Source organism: Thermobia domestica, chromosome 7 (genome assembly GCF_964235325.1).
Source record: "Thermobia domestica chromosome 7, izTheDome1.hap1.1, whole genome shotgun sequence".
Taxonomy (NCBI): domain Eukaryota; kingdom Metazoa; phylum Arthropoda; class Insecta; order Zygentoma; family Lepismatidae; genus Thermobia; species Thermobia domestica.
Window position 1 is genome coordinate 95,396,723 of NC_137460.1, and position 19,950 is coordinate 95,416,672.

At 35.1% G+C, this 19,950-nt stretch overlaps 1 protein-coding gene across 1 annotated transcript in view; it reads left to right on the forward strand.

Moving 5' to 3' along the window:
• The first annotated feature begins 1,804 nt into the window (after window positions 1–1,804).
• LOC145688908 (chitin-binding domain protein cbd-1-like) overlaps window positions 1,805–19,950 on the forward strand; it is an 81,090-nt gene continuing 62,944 nt past the window's right edge. Inside the window, exons 1-4 of the mRNA XM_081763078.1 lie at window positions 1,805–1,906; window positions 8,203–8,252; window positions 12,885–12,950; window positions 17,099–17,173. Of these exons, the coding sequence (XP_081619204.1) occupies window positions 1,855–1,906; window positions 8,203–8,252; window positions 12,885–12,950; window positions 17,099–17,173 (243 nt within the window). The 5' untranslated portion in view covers window positions 1,805–1,854. The remainder of the gene's footprint in view (window positions 1,907–8,202; window positions 8,253–12,884; window positions 12,951–17,098; window positions 17,174–19,950) is intronic.

The following is a 19,950-nucleotide window of genomic DNA, read 5'->3' on the forward strand; positions in this document are numbered from 1 at the left end:
TGCAAATGCGCGTGTTGCACACATGGTAGAGCCGGCAATGCATATCATATATCTAGTCGACAAATTATATATGATATTCAGAACAATAGTAGGCAAATCAGTATTAGTTTTCTATGTTTAGACAAGTTATTTGGATTTTATACTGTTCGTAATATTATTTTCGTACTTATTAAAGGCCTACTTTCACGAAAAAAAAAAAAAAAAACAAATGTTCATTTATACTTTTATTTCTTGGTTGATATTGGTGAAACACTACCGAAACCCGGATTATTAGTAGGTACGCTACTCATATAAATTGTAAAATATTTGTACCGTATCAGTATCTAGTATTTAATTTATGTTGCATTTTATGGTAATTACACCTACATAAAAATACTTCAGACTTAAATGACGTAAGATACATTACAAATGACTATTTGAAAAAAAGCGAAATTTAGAAAAAAACGAGAGTCAATTTATTTTTCTAAAAAAAACGTACATTTTTGAAAAAATACGAACGGTTATTTTTTTCTATTTACAACACTAGGAAAGATGCAAACGCCGTTCGTATAGGCAGCCAGCGACATAATACTGCACAGTGGGTTGCATATATAGCGTAATGGGAACAAAAATTCATAGCACAGTAGAATGTAATAGCAGATTGCCCACATTCGGAAAATAAACAGCAACAGTAATGTCAGTAGCGTGCGTGAGTATCAACATTACATCACTACGAAAATACGTGTACAACATAACAGTAATAGTAACACTTTTGTTTTGTCTTACTATTGCCTACATACATTTTCCTTTCTAACATTCATCTCATCGTTGTTCCCATTAATCGCTGTTCCTATTGTTAATATATATATAATGTATATATGTATGTATACGTCTCTCTTCTTTTTCGATGTTCTCTATGTCTGTACAATCTTATCACAATCTTATCACACCCAGGTACCCTGCCTTGTAAGTTTCATATGTAGCTCATATCTTAAGAACACACAGGAAACAAATGATGCAGGAAACACTAATGGAAATACCTTATACTTGATCTACCCATTCGTAGACCTGGGTAGTCGGTCATCTTGGACGAAACAAGATTTCCTGTTTGACCGAATCCAGTTTTGCTGAAAATTAAAGGAAATTTTTAATGAGAGAAGGATTTTTACCCGATTACAGTCTCCCAGTTTTATGGCTAGATTTGTGCTATATTGCCAATTTTCATGAAACCATTCATGAAAACTCCTAATGGAGTGATTTGTTCGTCGATCAACATCCTACATTTTCAAGTAATTTTATGAAAAAAAAAATGAAATAAATAAGAGCTGCTTCATATTGTCATTCTGACAGATACATACAGTTTTCCTATTCCTATTACCATTCAATGGAACAAAATAAAACATTGAAGTATTATTTATTAAATACAATGAAATAATAATAATAATGCGTTATTTATTAGTAATAATTCGAATATAAACTCTACGTGCGTTCTTACTTTCTTTGCAATGAATCAGTATGTATGAGGTCAAGGAATTCAGGATGATTTTAAATATTATATAAACACTTTGTAAATACAATAAAACATGTAATAGACAACTTTTGAGATAAATAATAATGAAAGCTATTGTATATATTTTGTTCATTTTTCTTAAAAAAACGTAAACATTAAAAAAACAATAAGGAAAACAGTGAAAATTCATTCCTGTGTGACACACAAAATAACAATAACAATGGACAATGGGTATCTGATTAGGTCATTAATAGGGAATCAACCATATTACGTATTGTTTATACACGTGACGTTATTACGTGGGCAGAGAACAGTGTTATAATGTATTTCGTAGAATTCAGTGTTCGACTTGAGTTCGAGGCAAAATGTTCCCTACTAAGGCTATTAATCTACTTCTGCTTACATTCGTTATACAAGGTAAGTAATAAATATATAAAAGTGCTTCTCCAATTTTGCAATGAAAAAGCAATGTTTCTATTAAGTAGTCTCGTTTGCTTTCCTCCTCCAGTGCCTTTCGTACAGAATCCTTAATCTCGCATGAAATTCGAACACCTCATATGATCGGTCACCTTAACGAATCATAAATCCACTCTTCTATGTCAGGTAGGCTTATCCGAAGAAAAATCACTCTGAAACACGTATTTAAATTATTTTAAACGCACAGCCAAATACCAAATTTTATATATAAAATAATGTTAATGAATTATGGGGTACGGACACCTTTATAATAATAATTACAATTCCCAGCCCCTCCCCTTTTTCTAAGTCGAATTTCCAAATAGTCTTCCTTAATTGTTACCTTAAGTCATAAATCCTATGTCTTCTTCAAATTTCAAGTTTTTAGCTTAAGTACTTCAGCCTGGACGTTAATAAGTTAGTCGAGACTTCGTTTATAAAGAGAGAGATTATGCTGTAATAATCGCACACAGAATGTCCACTTCATGAACCAGAAAACCCTTGAAGCTGGACAAGTTGAATATATATCTGGCTCTGGACAAGGCAGTTAATGGCAGTTCGATGCTCGATTTTCTCCAGGTCATAAATTTCCGTGACTTCCGCCGACTTACCGCATTATACACTCCTTATCTGAAATAACAAAGAAATGAAATTTTACACAGTGTGTGCCAACGGATATAGCTAAGCAGCTAATACAAAAACGTAATATATACAAACATACAAACGTAAAATAATGATTTCCATCCTAGTCAGACCTCGAACTTTCCAATTCACCCTCGTATATTGTGGGTATGTTCACTTTGATATGGGTGCATCGCATGGGCGGAGTTATGGGGGGCATTGCCCCCAACTTCTTGACAAAAATAAAAATGCCACTTATAAGATCCTTCAATTCTCATTTGTGCTTACCGTGCCCCTCCAACAGACAAAAGGTGCCCCCCACAGACAATTCCTAACTCCGCCCATGGTGCACTGACTTTGATGATTTTTCTTATGTTTGAAAGGAAACTTATTTTCTCAGTGGTTTCATGTAAATTTCATAATTACCTAGCAATAGTCTTCAGAGCTAGATGATAAAAATTCCTCAGCAGCTGACAACGATAATACCATAATTGTATGTATGATCACTCATATATCTGGCTATAGTCCTCGGAGCTAAACCATGAAATTTCTCAACACCTGACAGCGTTAATGTCGTAATTAACTGACTGCATTGCGTGTAAATTTCACGCATAACTTCAACTAGGGATGCGCACGAGAGGAGTCGAGACAGAATTTTCCTGACAAAATTTGAGTCGAGTCTCAGCTCTTCGAATAGAGAAATATACATTTTTCGAGTCGAGACATCACTTTTACAGCACATTTTTGGGACGAGACAGCCTCAAAGCTTGTCTCGTGCGCATCCCTAACTTCAACATATATGTACCGACTTTGCTTGTTCTTTTTTAGGTTCAAGAAGTGTATGTTCAATATAAATTTTATAAAGATCTCATGGCAGTCTTTGATGCTAGACAATGAAAATCCTTAACAGCTTATAGTCATAATAGCGTGTGTAGATTGATTTAAAAATGTATATTTATTAATGCATATTTCATAGGCCGACTTATTTTATAGAAACTTAGTGCCCTACGTTTAGTGTAGGTATCTAACCAAACTATTGAGGTAACGAAAAAGTTAAAAAATAATAAATAAACTTGAAAGAAAAGTAACAGACTTCATAAAAATGCACCAAAAAGCAGAGGGATATGGACAAAATCTCACGGCCAAAACCTCACCGCCCAAAATCTTGCCAGGCCAAAACCTCGCGGACCAAAACCTCGTGAACCAAAATCTCGCCTGGTCAAAACCTCGCCGTCCAAAACCTCGCGTACCAAAATCTCGCTTGGCCAAAAACTTGCGGAACGAAACATTTACTTAAAATTTACCCAAAGAGTTTCTTAATAATAATAATAATAATAATAATAATAATAATAATAATAATAATAATAATAATAATAATAATAATAATAATAATAATAATAATAATATACAAAACATCGTGTGGGGGGGCTTTCTTGGGGTATTCCCGTTTTTTCCCACTTCCTTCATTCCATCATTTCCTTCATCCTGATCATCTACGACTCCTTTAACCTACAGGTCATATTCGAGACGTAAAAACTCAAATATTATTTCATACTTTCATAAATATTATTCGATTTTGTTAGAATTTCCTAAGACCACCGTCAAAGTGAAATTAAAACCATCCCAGGCTCAAACCTCATCTATATTGAACATTTGATCGAGACCGGTCGGGTGGTTCAAGAGTTATTAAGTCACAAATGCAGCCACTTTCATTTTTATGTATTTCTGTACGTTTCCCCTTTCCCTCCGCCTTCCTGTCAAAATGAAATGATAAAAACCATCCCAGGTGGTAACCAGATCTGTCTGGCACATTCGATCGAGATTGGTCTCTTGGTTCAAGAGTTATTAAGTTTTATTTTTTTATATATATATCTCCCCCTCCACTTCATTATGCCGTCAAAGTGAAATTACAAAAGACATCCCAGGCCCGAACCTCATCTATGTTGAAAATTTGATCGAGATCGGTCGGGTGGCTCAGGAGGTATGATGTCACAAACATAGTAATTTTCATTTTTTTAAAAAAATACAGATTGTCAAAGCACACGTTAGAATATTTTCTTGTCATTATTTTAATTTAATTATGTGTTATTACAAAACATATATATATAGCAACATATAGAGCATTCTATATCGAAGAAATCGTCGTGACAAGGTTTTATACTGACTACTTTCTTCCCAGGCAAAATTACGTCCCGTGTAGTTTAGACCAGGCGAGATTCTGTATCCAGAGATCAGGACTGCGAGGTTTTGGCTCGGCGAGATTTTCTCCCGCGAGGTTTTGGGCCGCGAGGTTATGGTAAGGCGAAGTTTCGCCCCGGCGAGATTTTGGGTCGCAAGGTTTTGGCCAGGTGATGTTTTGGTCCCGCAAGGTTGTCGCCGCGAGGTTCTGGCCGCGAGGTTTTGTACCCAAACCAATTATTATTATTTATAAAAATGTTTGAAGGCTATGCCAAGCCCAACAAACTAATGCCTAATATAAAATGCGTTTGGATGGTAATTTTATGACGTATTAATTTAGTCGGCTTGGCACGGGCATAAAAGACTAGATAATAGTAAAGATATTATTTTCTATTTTTTAACGCTTCTATTATCTTACAGTTTTTAATCCCTTTGTTGAAGTCAGTTAATATTATTTAAAAAAATAAACAATTGAAAACAAAACCCACACGCACTCCATACAACATTCCCTCTGACGTCATGAAAATAATTCGAATTTAATTCTATGCATTAAACTATTTGTTTTTGCGAAGGCTGCTTATGTTTTGTCAACCATTATCCTCTTTCTTCCACTCAACACTTTCTTTCCATTATCCTTTTTCTTCCATTCTGCTCTTTTTCTATTCACTTTTGTTTCATTATCCTCTTTCTTATATTCTCCTCTTTCTTTAAGTCACCCTTCTTTCAAGTTGTTGAAACCCACTTCCTCCGTCACAACGGATAGTTGAGTCAAGCATCGTTAAGTGGAGGAGTTCATAACTATTAAAGTAATAAGGTAATAGTTATTCACATGCTGCAACCAATTGTCGAGAATACGACAAGTTGAGAGTGGTAGTATAAATACACTTTACCATGTTAGAAGCTATCTGGCATTCGCTCAGTTCTTTAAAGTATATATATATATATATATATATATATATATATATATATATATATATATATAGGGTGTTTCAAAACAACACCGACGTTTGGGAGGTGATTCCTGACACCAAGACAAAAAGTATAGACCAACTTGGGTGCACAAATGCTTCCTTTCGGAGTTATAGGCTGCCGAAAACATGAAAAAAATGAACTTTACAGGTCATAGCACCAAAACTATGACACTTACTGTAGTCGGGTCAAGACTTCACCTAGGAATTAGTATGTGCCCTATCGAAATATCCAAGTTTCAGGATTCTGTTGTACTTCGGCAACAATTTTTATAGAGGCAGTTGGTGAGTATTTCAAATTATATGCCTGAAGCCAAACTACCTCTATAAAAGTTATTGCGTGAGTACCTTGGGATTCTGAAAAATGTATTTTTGGATAGCGCGCATACTAGTTCCTAAGTGAAGTCTTGACCCGACTACGGTAGGTCTCATAATATTGGATCTATGGACCTTTAAAGTTTATTTTTTTTCAAGTTTTCGGCAGTCTATAACTCCGAAAGGAAGCATTTGTGCACCCAGGTTGATTTATACTTTTTGTCTTTTTTCTTGGTGTCAGGAATTACCTCCCAAACGTTGTCGGTGTTGTTTTGAAACACCCTGTATATATCACCTTTCGCTCGGAGAAAAAATTGACCCGAAATGCGAAAATTTTAATTTGGAAGAATAGATTTATGGGAAACATTTCAACACCTTCTTCCAATGAATACACATATCAATGAAAGTGTACTGGTAAAAATGCATAATGATGAATATCCGGCCTTCTCATTAACGTGCCGATAGAAGCTGAATTTTAACTTAAACGGTATCGACATTATCACTATTCATCTCAGCAACCCTTAAAACTATGGATTAGACACTAACATCGATCGTTATCGATTATTTTTACGTCACTCCCTTTCCACCATCATTCCTCACCCCATGCCTATGGGTGATACATTTGAACTTAAAAAGCCATAGTGAGTGTCAATATTCAACTCTGCGACCCCGAAAGATTATTTTTACATGCCACCCACTTTCCACTTCACCTCTTACTCCTTTTCATCACTCATTCAGACGATGTGATAAAAGCCTAAGTTGGACTATGGTCCAGTGATGTACCAAAATCTAACAGATTCGGTCCAGCAGTCTAGAGGAGTTGCCCGCCAAAAGTCGATAAATTTATTCTTATTTATATAAAAAAAAAGTCCCTCTGCACCCCCACCCGTTAACACATAAATGTTCCAAAACAATGGGACATTTATGTTCCCTTAGTTTTAATGAAGAATTTCTATAACGAGTAGACATAGTTGTAACTTGATGGGCTTGTGAGATACTGTATTTTTGACATACATTCCTGAATCCCTCTAAACTCCTCAGGATAAGCCCATCCGGAAAACTAATGTGATAAAAACCCAAGTTGACCAGGATCCATTTATATCCTACAAATCATCAAAATCGGTCCAGCAGTATTGCAGGAAATAATAGTCAATTTTACGTTTCGTTGCTGCAAACAAATATATTTATATTTAAACAAAGATTTATGTTTATCTCAATAAATGACTGAAAGCTTTAGGAGGAACTGAGTACCCATTCCCACCTGTAGCTACGGACCTGAAAACACTTTAACTTATTTATTAATATTATTGTTATTAGTGTTGTGTACAAGACGACAAATTTTGTAGAATTCTCGTCTCGTTTCGATTGTCGAAGAATTCTTTGTTGTCTCGTCTCGATTCTCGGAAAAGCATTCCGTCTAGTCTCAAAATTTTCCTTGTCTTATTTTGTAAATTTATTCCCTGATGTTATTAAAATTTCACCTAGTATTATCAGAAATCTTACAGCGTCACAAAAGATTCACAAAGAGTATGTTATAACAACATTTAAGTCGTACTTATTAATGGAGTATATTGTGTGATGACTTGGCGTATTTTTAAAATGTTGATACTCTTCATTACCAATTACAATCATTTAAGAAATTTATAGTTTTTTGCATTTACTAAGAATTGTGTAATACTAATCACTGCTTGAGATCTAAGACTAAGATGAACTAAAGCATAGGATAAACAAATCGTCTAAGCATATGAAGCGAAGACTGTGACGCGACGTTGCTATGTGCTAAAGAGGTATGGCTAAGCAGACGCTCTACAGCGCAAGTAGTTGACAGACTGACATGAATGTGTTTGAAAGAAGTCACAACAACACAGCCCTCTCATTTGCTAACAGCTTTTAAAGGGTACTCGCGAGCTCCGCCTTCAAGCGTACTCAAGTTTGTACCACACTTTAGTGTTAATAACGAAACTCGAGAAATTTCTCGATTCGACTCGATACTCGTCTCAAAAAAGAGACGAGAATTGTCAAATTTCTCGTGTCGTCTCAGGTTTAATTTTTTTTTCTCGTTTCTACTTTTTCGTGGGCAACACTAAAGCGTGGGACAAACTTTAGATATAATTTAAGCCTACTTATGTGTAAAGTATTAGCAGATCATTAACGAATAAACATTTTATTTTGCAGTTTTGTCACCAGAGGATGTTCACGCCATTAGTGCAAAGAAACTAGCAAAGGTAAGTTCATTCATTTTAGCAATAAAGTTAAAATCATATTTTGTGCTTCCAACTTTTGAGGGGAAGCGCGCCAAAATACACGTTTTTAATGAGGAGGTTTAATATTTGTCCACTAGAGTGCAGTGCTACATGGGTGGAGATATCTTTCTTGATTTCAGAAAGTTGCAGTAAACAGTAAATAGAAAAATCGGGTTGGACGATGTATTATGACGGCTCTACAAAATTCATGTAAAATGGAAACGTGGTCTAAGCCTTGGAAGAAACAAGTAAGAACAATAAATAAATAATATACTACAAGCGGAAAAAGTTACTTAATGTGTATTTTAAAAAGTCAGTTCGATTTCATATTATGAAGCTAGGACGGACTTCAAAACTTTATGGGTGCAATAATCATAAATTGAAATCGGAAGATACAACATCTTTCGGTTTTAATGGAAGCACAAGTACGGAGATGGAAACTTATTCCTGAAACTCTGAAATATTTTAAGAAAATTGAGTTGAGTTGATTTTGAGTTTAACGCTGGTTCAGGAGCGAGGCTAAATTAGACGTAGGCCTACTGATTAAAGCGGAATTCGAACCACATGAGATCCAGCCGAAATGTCAAGAAAATATTTCCATAGACAGATCCAAGGACAAGGGGAGGGAGTACCATGAAAGGTTCATCCACCAGCGACATAGTCATCAATGCGGGGAAAGAAATGGTGAGATAGAGGGAACTGGGATTCTTTCACCACAGCCCCCTCCCTTCGCAGCCACTACTTCCCAGTAGTCCTACCTGGATCCACCCCTGAACATTTCTCATTAACTCTTAGCGATTTTGATCCATGTTAATCTCATATTGAAATCGGATTTCTACTAGGGTTGCCAGATCTAGTTATTTATTTTTACACAAAAAAGGCATGACTCTTAAGTAACATTTCATATTTAAATTTTGCATATAAAAAGTGCATAATTAGTTCAAGAAATGAAAGTAGAATAATTTTAATTGAAAATTGGGTCATTCATATTTTAAAACTTACAAGAAAAATTAAAAATTAAAAACATACTTTCCTTGAAAGAATTAAGAAACAAAATAAAACGAATCGTGCTAAGTAAAAAGATAATAATGTAAAAAGATAATAATGTAAAAAGATAATAATGTTTTTAAAAAGGTACTTTCTTTTTTAAAAAATATGTCCATGCATGACTAAAAAGGAAGACGGGGGACAAGGTAGCTCAGTGGTAGAGCGCTTACCTCTGATGTGCTGGGTCTCTGGCTCGATCCCCGGCCAAGCAAGCTTGTGATAGACAACACCGTGCTCGTGGGTTTTCTCGGAGTACTTTATTTCCTCTAACTTTCTCATTCCACCAATTCTTCCATAATCATACACTTGCTTTAATCATCGTCCCCCTTAGCCTAAAAGGACATAAACGTGGGACGTTAAACTGAAATATTTCAATTTATTTCATTTTTAAAAAGGAAAGCATGAGAAGCGTTGGAATTTATATGAGAGCACTCTCCATTCATCTCTTTTTTAGTTACACATAAATAGATTTTTTAAAAGTAATTTTCTTGAAAACAGATTTTCTTTTTAAAAATTTTATTACGATTAGTAATTTTCTTAGTCTTTTTAGTGGTACGATTTATTTTACTTTGGGGTTTCTTAATTTTTAAAGGAAAGCATGCTTTTTTTTAAAAAAAATAATTTTATTTTTTTCAACTTTTAAGGCCATAATTAAATACATTTTCTATCGTTGTACAAATTGTTTGTTTGTTTCCTTTCCTACATGATTGCCGAGACTTTGTGTCTTTTCGTAATATACTCTATCCTGAGGAAGATAATAAAAAAAATACACAAAAAAGGAAATTTTCTTTTGATGAGATAAAAGAATTTTAAAAAATGGGATTAAGATTTTTTTTAAAAAAACGTTAGGTGCTCAATATGGTCCACTATAATTTATTACAATCAATTGAAAATTTTCCACTATATTTAACTGCACATCGAGCTATCAAAATGAATTCCTGTAGAAGAAAGTTAGACAGCAACAAATTATAATTTTCCAACTAGCTTTCGGGAACAGGAAAATTTTGTTATATTTCAAGGTGGCAAGTAAAAATGTACATAGTATCTCTCTCTCTCTCTCTCTCTCTCTCTCTGTGTGTGTGTGTGTGTGTGTGTGTGTAAAGTGCAGGGAACATAGATCAAGTTCGTAGAGTACAAATATCCCATCCCATTGTTTAAAGTACTACAAGAAGGCGAAAAGAAACCTTTCTGAATTCATCAATTATTTCAAAAACAGAAAATTCCACTATTTCTTCACATATAGGCCTGACTACGTAATGAAATAACTACCTAGTAGTTCCTTATGATTATTTTTGTAACAGAAAATACGAAATGCTTTGATTTTATTGTGTTTAACACTCCTCGTCGTCAATATTGGGGATTTGTATAATCAATATCTTACAGCAGATATTTTGTATTGTAAAACTACCATTATTATGTATAAAAATGTATTAGAAATAATAACTATTCCATAGAATAAAACAAAACAGAAATATATTTTTTATTTTGTAAATTAAAATGAAATTACTTGTTGCTTTTAGAACGCAGCAGTAATAGCGTAGCTTTTTATATTTCTTTTATTATTTTATTAGAAAAATAACTATACAAGTCAGCTTGCTTGTTAGTTACATTTTACTTTCTCTTCTAAATGAATATATAAATAAATGAATATTTATTTCCAGAAAATGTTAGTATTTGTTTTCATGAGTTACTTAAACTTTTGGTAGTCAAAAATTTACGGTACGTACTTCATATTATCTCTACTTATTTATTATATGTTGCAAGTATGTAAATCCAGAAAAATAGTAAAGTTATGAGAAAAGCGTATTAAACTGACGAAATATCATTTTGTGAGATCAAAGGTGAATTCTGAGGGAAGAACACATAGAAGTTTGTGAAACATTTTTGCAGAAATGAAGAATCGTTAGATTTTCACTTCATGAAACTTTTTTTCAGACAATTTTTATTACTAATAAATTTTACGGCTAAACAACGATGTAGGAATAAGTGGAGGATGTTTTTATGAATCGGAAAATTTTCCGTTTCAAAATTTTCTGGAAACTTTTCATCACTGCACATATCCTCCTATTTTACATAAGTTTATACACGAAGTTTCATTTTCTTAATGTGTCGAGCTCGTGAAATCTGGGACAGATTAAGCATTACGCAAAATAAGTATGTGCTTAGGGTATCAAGGGAAGGGGGTAGAAATTTTTCATAGCCGAATTTACCATGGGCCATAGGCCATATGATGCAATACTGTAATTGGTGAAGCTAAACTATTATCTGCAAAAGGGCCCCCCCATATTAAATAAAGAAATCTACATACATACATCATCTTGCTCATGTATGAAAAATTTAGCATTCTTCAAATTAACTGAGGTAAGGTGTAACTTCAAATTTTGCCTTAATAGGCGTCAGTTACTTCGGAAGATATATATATATATATATATATGAAGGGCGCAAAATTTAAAAATGAAACGCACTTGCCAATCCAAAAATGATGGTTGGCAGGATCTCTCACGTACAAATTGATAAGTTCTCCCCCCCCCCAAACCTTTGGTATGACAAAGAAAGAGATTACAACAGGGCATAAAATTTCAAAACCAGACAGTTACATTCAGGAAAATCAGGAGAAGACTTCACATTCCTTGTTTTCTCTTACTCAGTGACAATAATTTTCGTGCTAAACGGAAATTGTGCAGCCCTGTGAGTTTAGGCAGAAACCATTCCTACTGAACACTGGTCGCCAGTTCTAAATTTCTAGTCGCCAATAGCGACCGGAAATTTTGTGCACTGTATATATATATATATATATATATATATATATATATATATATATATATATATATATATATATAATTTCCATATAAATAAAAGCAGGAAAAACTTTCTATACAATATGTGAAAGTATACTTTTTATTCGTTAGTGAAATACACACATACACACACATACTAAGAAATCGTCCTTAGAGGAAGTAAAAACATTAATAATACTAATGATTGATAATAGTAATAATCAAAGACTTTACAACTTTTTTTAAAGAAAGAAAATAAAACTTTAGAAATATAAATGAAATTAAAGTATACAAAAATGAGCATTTATTTCCATCTTACTGTAAGTTTCGTTTAATTTTGATGTTATTAATTTCAATTTTGTTTAATTTTATTTTTATGGTTTATTAATTGTTATATTTCAAGTTATATATATATATTGAACAGCCTCCTCCACTAGTTCCCCCCAAGGATACATTTTTATAAAAGTAAATGATAAAAATTCATTTCAAAGTAAATACTAACTGCTAACTGGCAGTGGCGTATTTAGGGGGGGCTTCCGGGCTTAAGACCACCCAAAATCTTACTTACTATAGTAAAGTATATGAAATATCTTGCAGAATTTTCACATTTTCAGGCAAAGCCATCCCCGAAACAAAATCGTAAATACGCCACTGCTAACTGGTATGTTCGAAAATTCGTTTCAAATGTTTTTCCGTCACAAACAAGATCACTTTCATATATTTTTTTAGTAGATTAATGAATAATATCCAAATATTTAAGTCTTATTCACGTCTTTCTTTTCTTATCTAGATAAAATGGCACACAGTCCAGTCATCAAGCGAAGAGAAAGAAACAAAACAGGATTCTAGCAATTCGGTTAGCGATCAAAATATTGATTCAAGTAGAAAATAGCTTAGCTAGATATATTTTAGAGGGTGCCGTGAGGGATCACTAACATTTGGAAGCGGCCGTTTTTATAATATATATATCGAAGTCAACGTATTATTATTATTAAATGTCACTATATACACTTTTTTGTGCATCTTCTTCAGTGCAACAACTGTAAATGGAATTGGGTTTCGATTCTGTTTGGAGTATCGGATATAAGTCGGTTATAATTTTAAAAATCTACGAACTGGTGTTAATCAAATATTGGTGGCAAATATATACAAGGAACTAATTATATCTAAAAAAAATATATAGGAAGAATCCTCTTGGATTCAATGTAGTTCAAACCTACAATTCTTACATATAGTGTAATTGTTTCTATTGTATTTTAATATGTGGACTTTTGTGAATTTACGGAATTCTAAAGTAAGCTTTGGACCTGGTTACAATTATAATTTAAAAAAAAAATAAATAATTTTAAGCCAGTAAGGACCTTCTTGTTCTTAGGAGGGGACACTGTCCTAAAACGCGGAAGAACCACAAGGTGGTCAACGGCATGGAGATATGAAAAGGAAATGGGAATACTATTTATACCATATTATCTTTTCCCCAGGAGGGACGAAGGAGAAGAATAAATAAATATGATGGTTCTTTCTGAGGTAAAAAATTCCGGAGGTAAAATAGTCCCCCGTTCGGATCTCCGGGTGGGGACTACTCCGGGAAGAATCATCAAAGTAGAAAATAACAACTTTCATTTCAGCATGGGTATCTGGAACGTACGAACTCTACGACGTGCGGGTAAACTTGAGAATTTAAAAATGGAAATGGACAAATGTAAAATTGACATAGTGGGCTTGAGTGAAGTGATGTTACCAGGAAAAAGTTAGACAGTATCAGGAAATTACAGAATATTCTGTTCGAGTGGCGTTAAGGCCGAGAATGGTGTCGAGATAGCAATGCAGAACAAAGCAGCAAGAAGTGTGACCAAAGTGGAATGCTGCAGTGACCGATTAATGTTTGTGAAACTAAGTGAAAAACCAGTGGATATTGTGATGATATAAGTGTATACTCCAACAACCGACCATGATAACATTGAAGTAGAAGTAATGTATGATGAGATTAGTGACATTTTGCATCAGGAAGGAAGAGGTAAGGTCAATGCCATAGTAACGAGAGACTTCAACAGTGTAGTAGGAGAAGGAGTTGCGAATAAGACAGTGGGACCATTTGGACTAGGTAGAAGAAACGAAAGGGATCAAATGTATATCGATTTCTGTAGGCAACATGATCTAGTGGTGATGAACACGTGGTTTAAGAAAAGAAAAACCAAGCTGTACACGTGGAAAAATTTACGAGATAAGAAACGTTACCAAATAGATTACATTCTTGTGAAGCAACATTTCAGGTATAATGGTACTTGGGTTACAGATGATATGTCACGTAAGTGAAAGATTGGAAATTGGATTTTATATTTTATAACAAAATAGATAATGATGATGAAAAGATGAATGAATGAGATGAAAGATCCGGAGTTCTAAAAGGGGATAATTTAAGTTTCTAACTAGATCGGTCTACACATTGACCTGAAGGGTCTCGGTTTATGACCGGGTATCTCGTTAGCTGAAGGCTAACCAAATTGAGACAAATTAATTAAAACATGCCAATGCAAGGCTATGTGTGGGAATAGAATATTAGCTTCCTTTTTCCTCAAATGAACCTCTTTGAGAAACAAATCAAAATATTGTTTTGCTTACTCACGTATCTCTCGGCTGGATGCTGTCCAATGAACTGGGCTAATTGTTGATACTGTTGTTGTTGGAATTCATACGACGCACTATGCACTTGTATTCAGTTGTTGAGGTCCTTGGTTCAAACCCGCTGGGAAACTGTTCCCCTTCTTCCCTTGTGGCGTCGCCTCGTAGACTCGCTGGGCCTCGCTACTCGACTTGGAACCTTCTGGTCCAGGGTTCGAACTTGGCTGGCGGCTGTCCTCGTCGTCAACCTCGGCGGAGCTGGACTGGGTCTGTGAAGTCCTCCCTGGAGGTCATCTCAGGCAGAGACGTTTCTGGAAACTTGGACGTGGGCCGGATCAGCTACTTGGACCTCTGGTGCTAGATGCTACATCACCGAAGTATTGGCGTCGGGTCCCTTCTTTCGGCGCACAGAGCGACGGCGTTGACACTCTATTCACTCGTGTTGAATTGGACAAGTAAACTTTCTAAATTTGAGCTTATATATGGATAAGCATCCTAGTTTACTCATATGGGTTTTTAATTTTAAGTCGGTGAAAGTGTGTTATTGTGACATCCGTGTCCCTATTTCCGGAATAACAATCTATTCTAGAATCGCAAAGGATGCTCACAGTTCTAAACAAGAAATGTTAATTTCTTAATAATAAAAGGTGTTTTTAAAATAAACTTATAACTTTGTCCATTCTGGCTGCATGTTCGCTACACAGGAATAGTGTATGAGACGTGAAGACACTACCAGGAGCGGACATCGATTTGGACCACAATCTCCTAGTGGCGGAAGTGCAAACCTGGTTAAATCGATGAAGAAAAATATAGGAGAAATCGAAAATGGAACTTAGAACGACTAAGAAATATCGACAGTGATGTGAAAGAAGAGATTGAAGAAAAAATCTGTGCAATGGGCGATATGGTCGGCAATGTAGAAAATGGAGAAAAGTTAAACAGATTCTACTAGACACACTCTACAATAACATTGGCAGGATGGAGAGAGCACCGTGAAAACCATGGATAACTGAAGCGATGCTTAAGAAGATGGAGGAACGCAGAAGGGTAAAAAACACGGACATCAATGAATACAGAAGGCTGGATAATGAATTGAGAAGAGAGACGGACAAAGGCAAAGAAAAGTACATGGAACAGATATGTGAAGAAATAATGGAACTTCAACATCGCGTCAGATATGATCTGATGTACCAGGAAACACAAGAATTAGGAGGGAAAGCTAACAAAAGTATACGAACGTTTGGAATCCAAGATCAACAAGGTCATGTGGTCACTGACCATCAAGGAATCCTTAGAATTTGGGAGGGTGTACATAAAAAATCTGTATGATCAGAAAAATGCCTAAAAAATATTGCGATTGAAGCAGAGGAAGAGGTGGATGATGAAGAAAAAGTACCTAGTATATTGAAAAGTGAAGTAATACAAGAAATGAAAGACATGTGAAGGAGAAAAGACACTGGAGACGAAGAAATACCAGTCGATTTGCCCAAGGTATTAGGAGACAATGCAATGAAAGTACGACTTCACTTATTAACAAGATCTACTTGAGTGGAGAATGGCGAAAGGATTTTCTTGATGTTACAATGATAGCATTGCCTAAGAAAAAGCAAGCAAAGAAGTGCAGCGAGTACAGAACCATAAGCCTTATTTTCCACACTGAAAATATTATTGCACGCATACTGAACAAGCGGCTGGAAAGTAAGATAGAAGAAATGTTAGAAAAAGATGTTTGGATTCTGGAAAGGAAAAGGGACCAGAGATGCTATTGGGTTGATGAGAATTATATCAGAACGAATTCTTGATATGAAAGAAAAGCTATGTTTGTACTTCATCAACTGGCAAAAAGCTTTCGACCGGGCCAATTAAGAGTCTTCATCCCGGCGAAATTAAAATACCGCTAATTTTACATTAATCGTGTGATATCTTCAAATAGCTAGGGAAAATGTTATAAAGAGAATATGTACAGAGAGTATGTACCATGTTATAAAGAGAATAATTAGAAAATCTTAAAGAGGAAATAAACGAAATAACCTAGATTTGGTAGCAGTTTGTGAAGTTAGATGAGAAGGTGATGTGGTGTTAAAAAACGAAGGGTATAGAATGTCTTACTCAGGTAATGAAAAGGGCGGTAATAATGGTGTAGGAATAATTCTTGATAAGTGCTAAAGTCAAATAACGAATTATCGAAGAATGTATTGTTCGGAAAGTCGAATAATGAATATTTGATAAATTTCTTGTACACGAATTTCGAATAATTGTTTTTTAACAGCATAATTTCAAATTATTAACAAAAGAGTATGCATAAAGTGGTTATACTTTTAAAGTATCGAATTCTATCTGGCTTGACATTTTTCTAACATATTGATTTTATTTCTTTTTAAGCTTGAACAAACACCCGCCCCAAGACATATCTTACAACGAATAGCAGACGACAAAAGACCTGTATGGAAGACAACTGTAAGTAAAACAACTATATTTAACTATAACCATTTCCTTTTTATTCTAGTATGGGGAGCTTATGTTTTGAAAATTTTATTTAACAGCTTCCAATACAATCCTGTGAGTCCAATTTATACAAGAAGTATTAACGATCTACAGCAACAATAACAAAAAAGAATTGAAAAGGAAGCATGGGCGCCGATCCTGGGTGGGGGTACGAGGCGGTCCGCCCCCCTGAAGTTTCCTTAGGTCCACATATTTGAATAAAAATCTTCATTGATGGCTTGTTAGATCATATCTGACAAACTTGAATTCCTTCATCCTCCTCCCAAAAGAGCTATGCAGAAATCGGCTGCATTGAAAACAAATGTAAGAAATCGCCTTTGGCTCATGATGAAAAGGCATTAGTATAGAACAGAGATGGAGTGGCTCAAGATTTTTGAGTAAGTCAGTGAGTCGTGGGTAAATAGGACATGACCCACTGCGACCCAAACTAAGGTGTCCCAGCCTCACCCCCGACCCACTATGATCCATTCTGACCCACTGATTCACAACAATCCACCAATCCGATGCTCAGTGCATCCGCAAAGTATATATGAGCGGGTATAATTCTTTTTGCCAAATACTAGCTTTCTCTTCGGTTTTCGTCAACCTCCTAGAACAGTAGGGAACTACCTTCTCTGTGTCAGTTTTTGGGTCACAACAAGCGAATATTAATGCTATTTTCATCTGCCTGCTGTCGCTATACGCGCTAATTTTTTTTAGAGAATCGTCGAAATGAGTGAGTGAAGGAGCTTGTGGTATGTCTTCTTTCAATTGTTCGAAGAGAACATCATGCCCTTTGTCCATTTAAACTCAGATTTGGAGGTTACTAATTGCTGGAAAGGTTCGATTTTTATTGTGAAATCTTGGATATGCGCTCTAAGATATGAACATAACCCGATAAAACTTTTGAGAATCCGTTTTGTAGTGTGCTTTTTAAAATTTCTTATTTTCTTGGCTATCTTTGGAGATATTTTAATAGACTCTCCACTAACGACGTGTCCTAACACGTTAAGGTCTTGATAACCTATGTGTGTCTTCTTGGAGATGCACGAAAATCGCGTTTTCTAAGCTTTTTAAATAGTAATTCTAAATTCTGTAACTGCTGTGGAAAACTGTAAGCGCTGCTAATTATATATCTGCAAAACTTGTAATCCTAGTCTTTCCAGAATCATCCTCGTTGCGACAAAGATTGCGAACTTGTCTTATGTCTCATTGTGCACCTTGAAAATTCGTAGAACTTTCTTGTTTGATTTATCTCGAAAGTCATGTATTTTCGGCTTTTCGGATGAAGTAAAATTTGAAAATAAGAACTAAAAAGATCAATACTTGTTATGAAGGCTTTTCCCTTTATAGATCTTAAAACATCTTCTGTAGCTTGAAATGGGGCTGAAAAATACTTGGTATAGCTGTTACATTTCTGTAAATTGAGAACTATCCGAAATTCTTGTGTGTTAGGTTTACGGATCACCAGAAGTGGAGAATTAAATTCATTGTTGTCTGTAGTTCTAATTATTTTTGTCTTAATGAGTTGTTGAATCTGTTTGTCTACCTGGTCCTGGATGTGTAGTGGAATCGGTGGGGCACGGTCGTGAAATACATCAGACTTAGAAATCCTAATTTTATGAACATATCCCCTAAAATATCCAATGTCGTCAGGGGCATACGTAAAAACATCCCTATACTTAAACAATAATTCATACACTGCTTGTTTTTGCTTTTCGTCTAAGTTGGGGTTGACGTCAGAGCTCTTTATTGAAAAGTTTTTCTGTGTATTTTAAGCCTTCTTCAATTCCTTGTTTTGTTTTAAACCGGTACGCTTTTTCTAGAAAATTTGGTTCTTCTAAGGCGTTAAAAGAAATTTCGTGCCCTTCCTCAAGAACTGCCACTGGGGTATTTCTCTTTATATTGACGCTGTTACTATTAGGATTTGATATTAAAATTGTCATTTTGCTTGTATCTATTTCCTGGTCAAGAGCATTTAATCTATGCTTCTCGAGTATTCCAGGAACCAATGATATATACAAGAGTCCCGCATCAGCTTTTTTTCCCTGCTACTTGAATGAACGTATGTGAGCGCAGAGGTAATGTTATTTGCTTAGTCACGTATAAACAGTCTTGCTTTGGCTGCATTATTATTTGAGCTGTAAAAGCTGACAGCGTATTTTCCTTGTTTTCAGCTGGTAACTGAGGCTTCTATAAGAATTTATAATACTTTGTAGTGGACAAACACTGTGAGCGTGAGTTTTCTTGTTTTTTTTTGTTTCCCCCACTTTCTTCAATACACAATTTTTCATTCATTCTCATCATCATCATAATCCTGTAGCTTACACGACATAGGGTATAATCATTGGACGTAAAATAAATATTTCATTTCATTTTTTAAATATATAAATTCCAGTTCTTTAGTCGCGTAGCTTAACAAAAGACTACATTGTATAACAGACTATATTAAGAACGTCAAAGATTTAGGGTTTAGATTTCTAGGCTTTCAGCGTCTATGGCCATTTAGCGCCTCATTGTATAAGATATGACGTCCCTCGGTGAGCACAGTATCCGGGGAAAGGGAAGGAAGAAAGGATTGAGGAAGGAAGGAAGTGGGCTGGGACGTGTGAATTAGGAAAACCCAGGGAAACCTCATTCAGGATGGCCGGCCTGGAAAAGCTTTTTACAGTTTTTCGACAGAGTGGCCCCACCGGGAATGGAACCTGGGACAGCTCTAAGAACTACAATTATATATACTATATATCAAT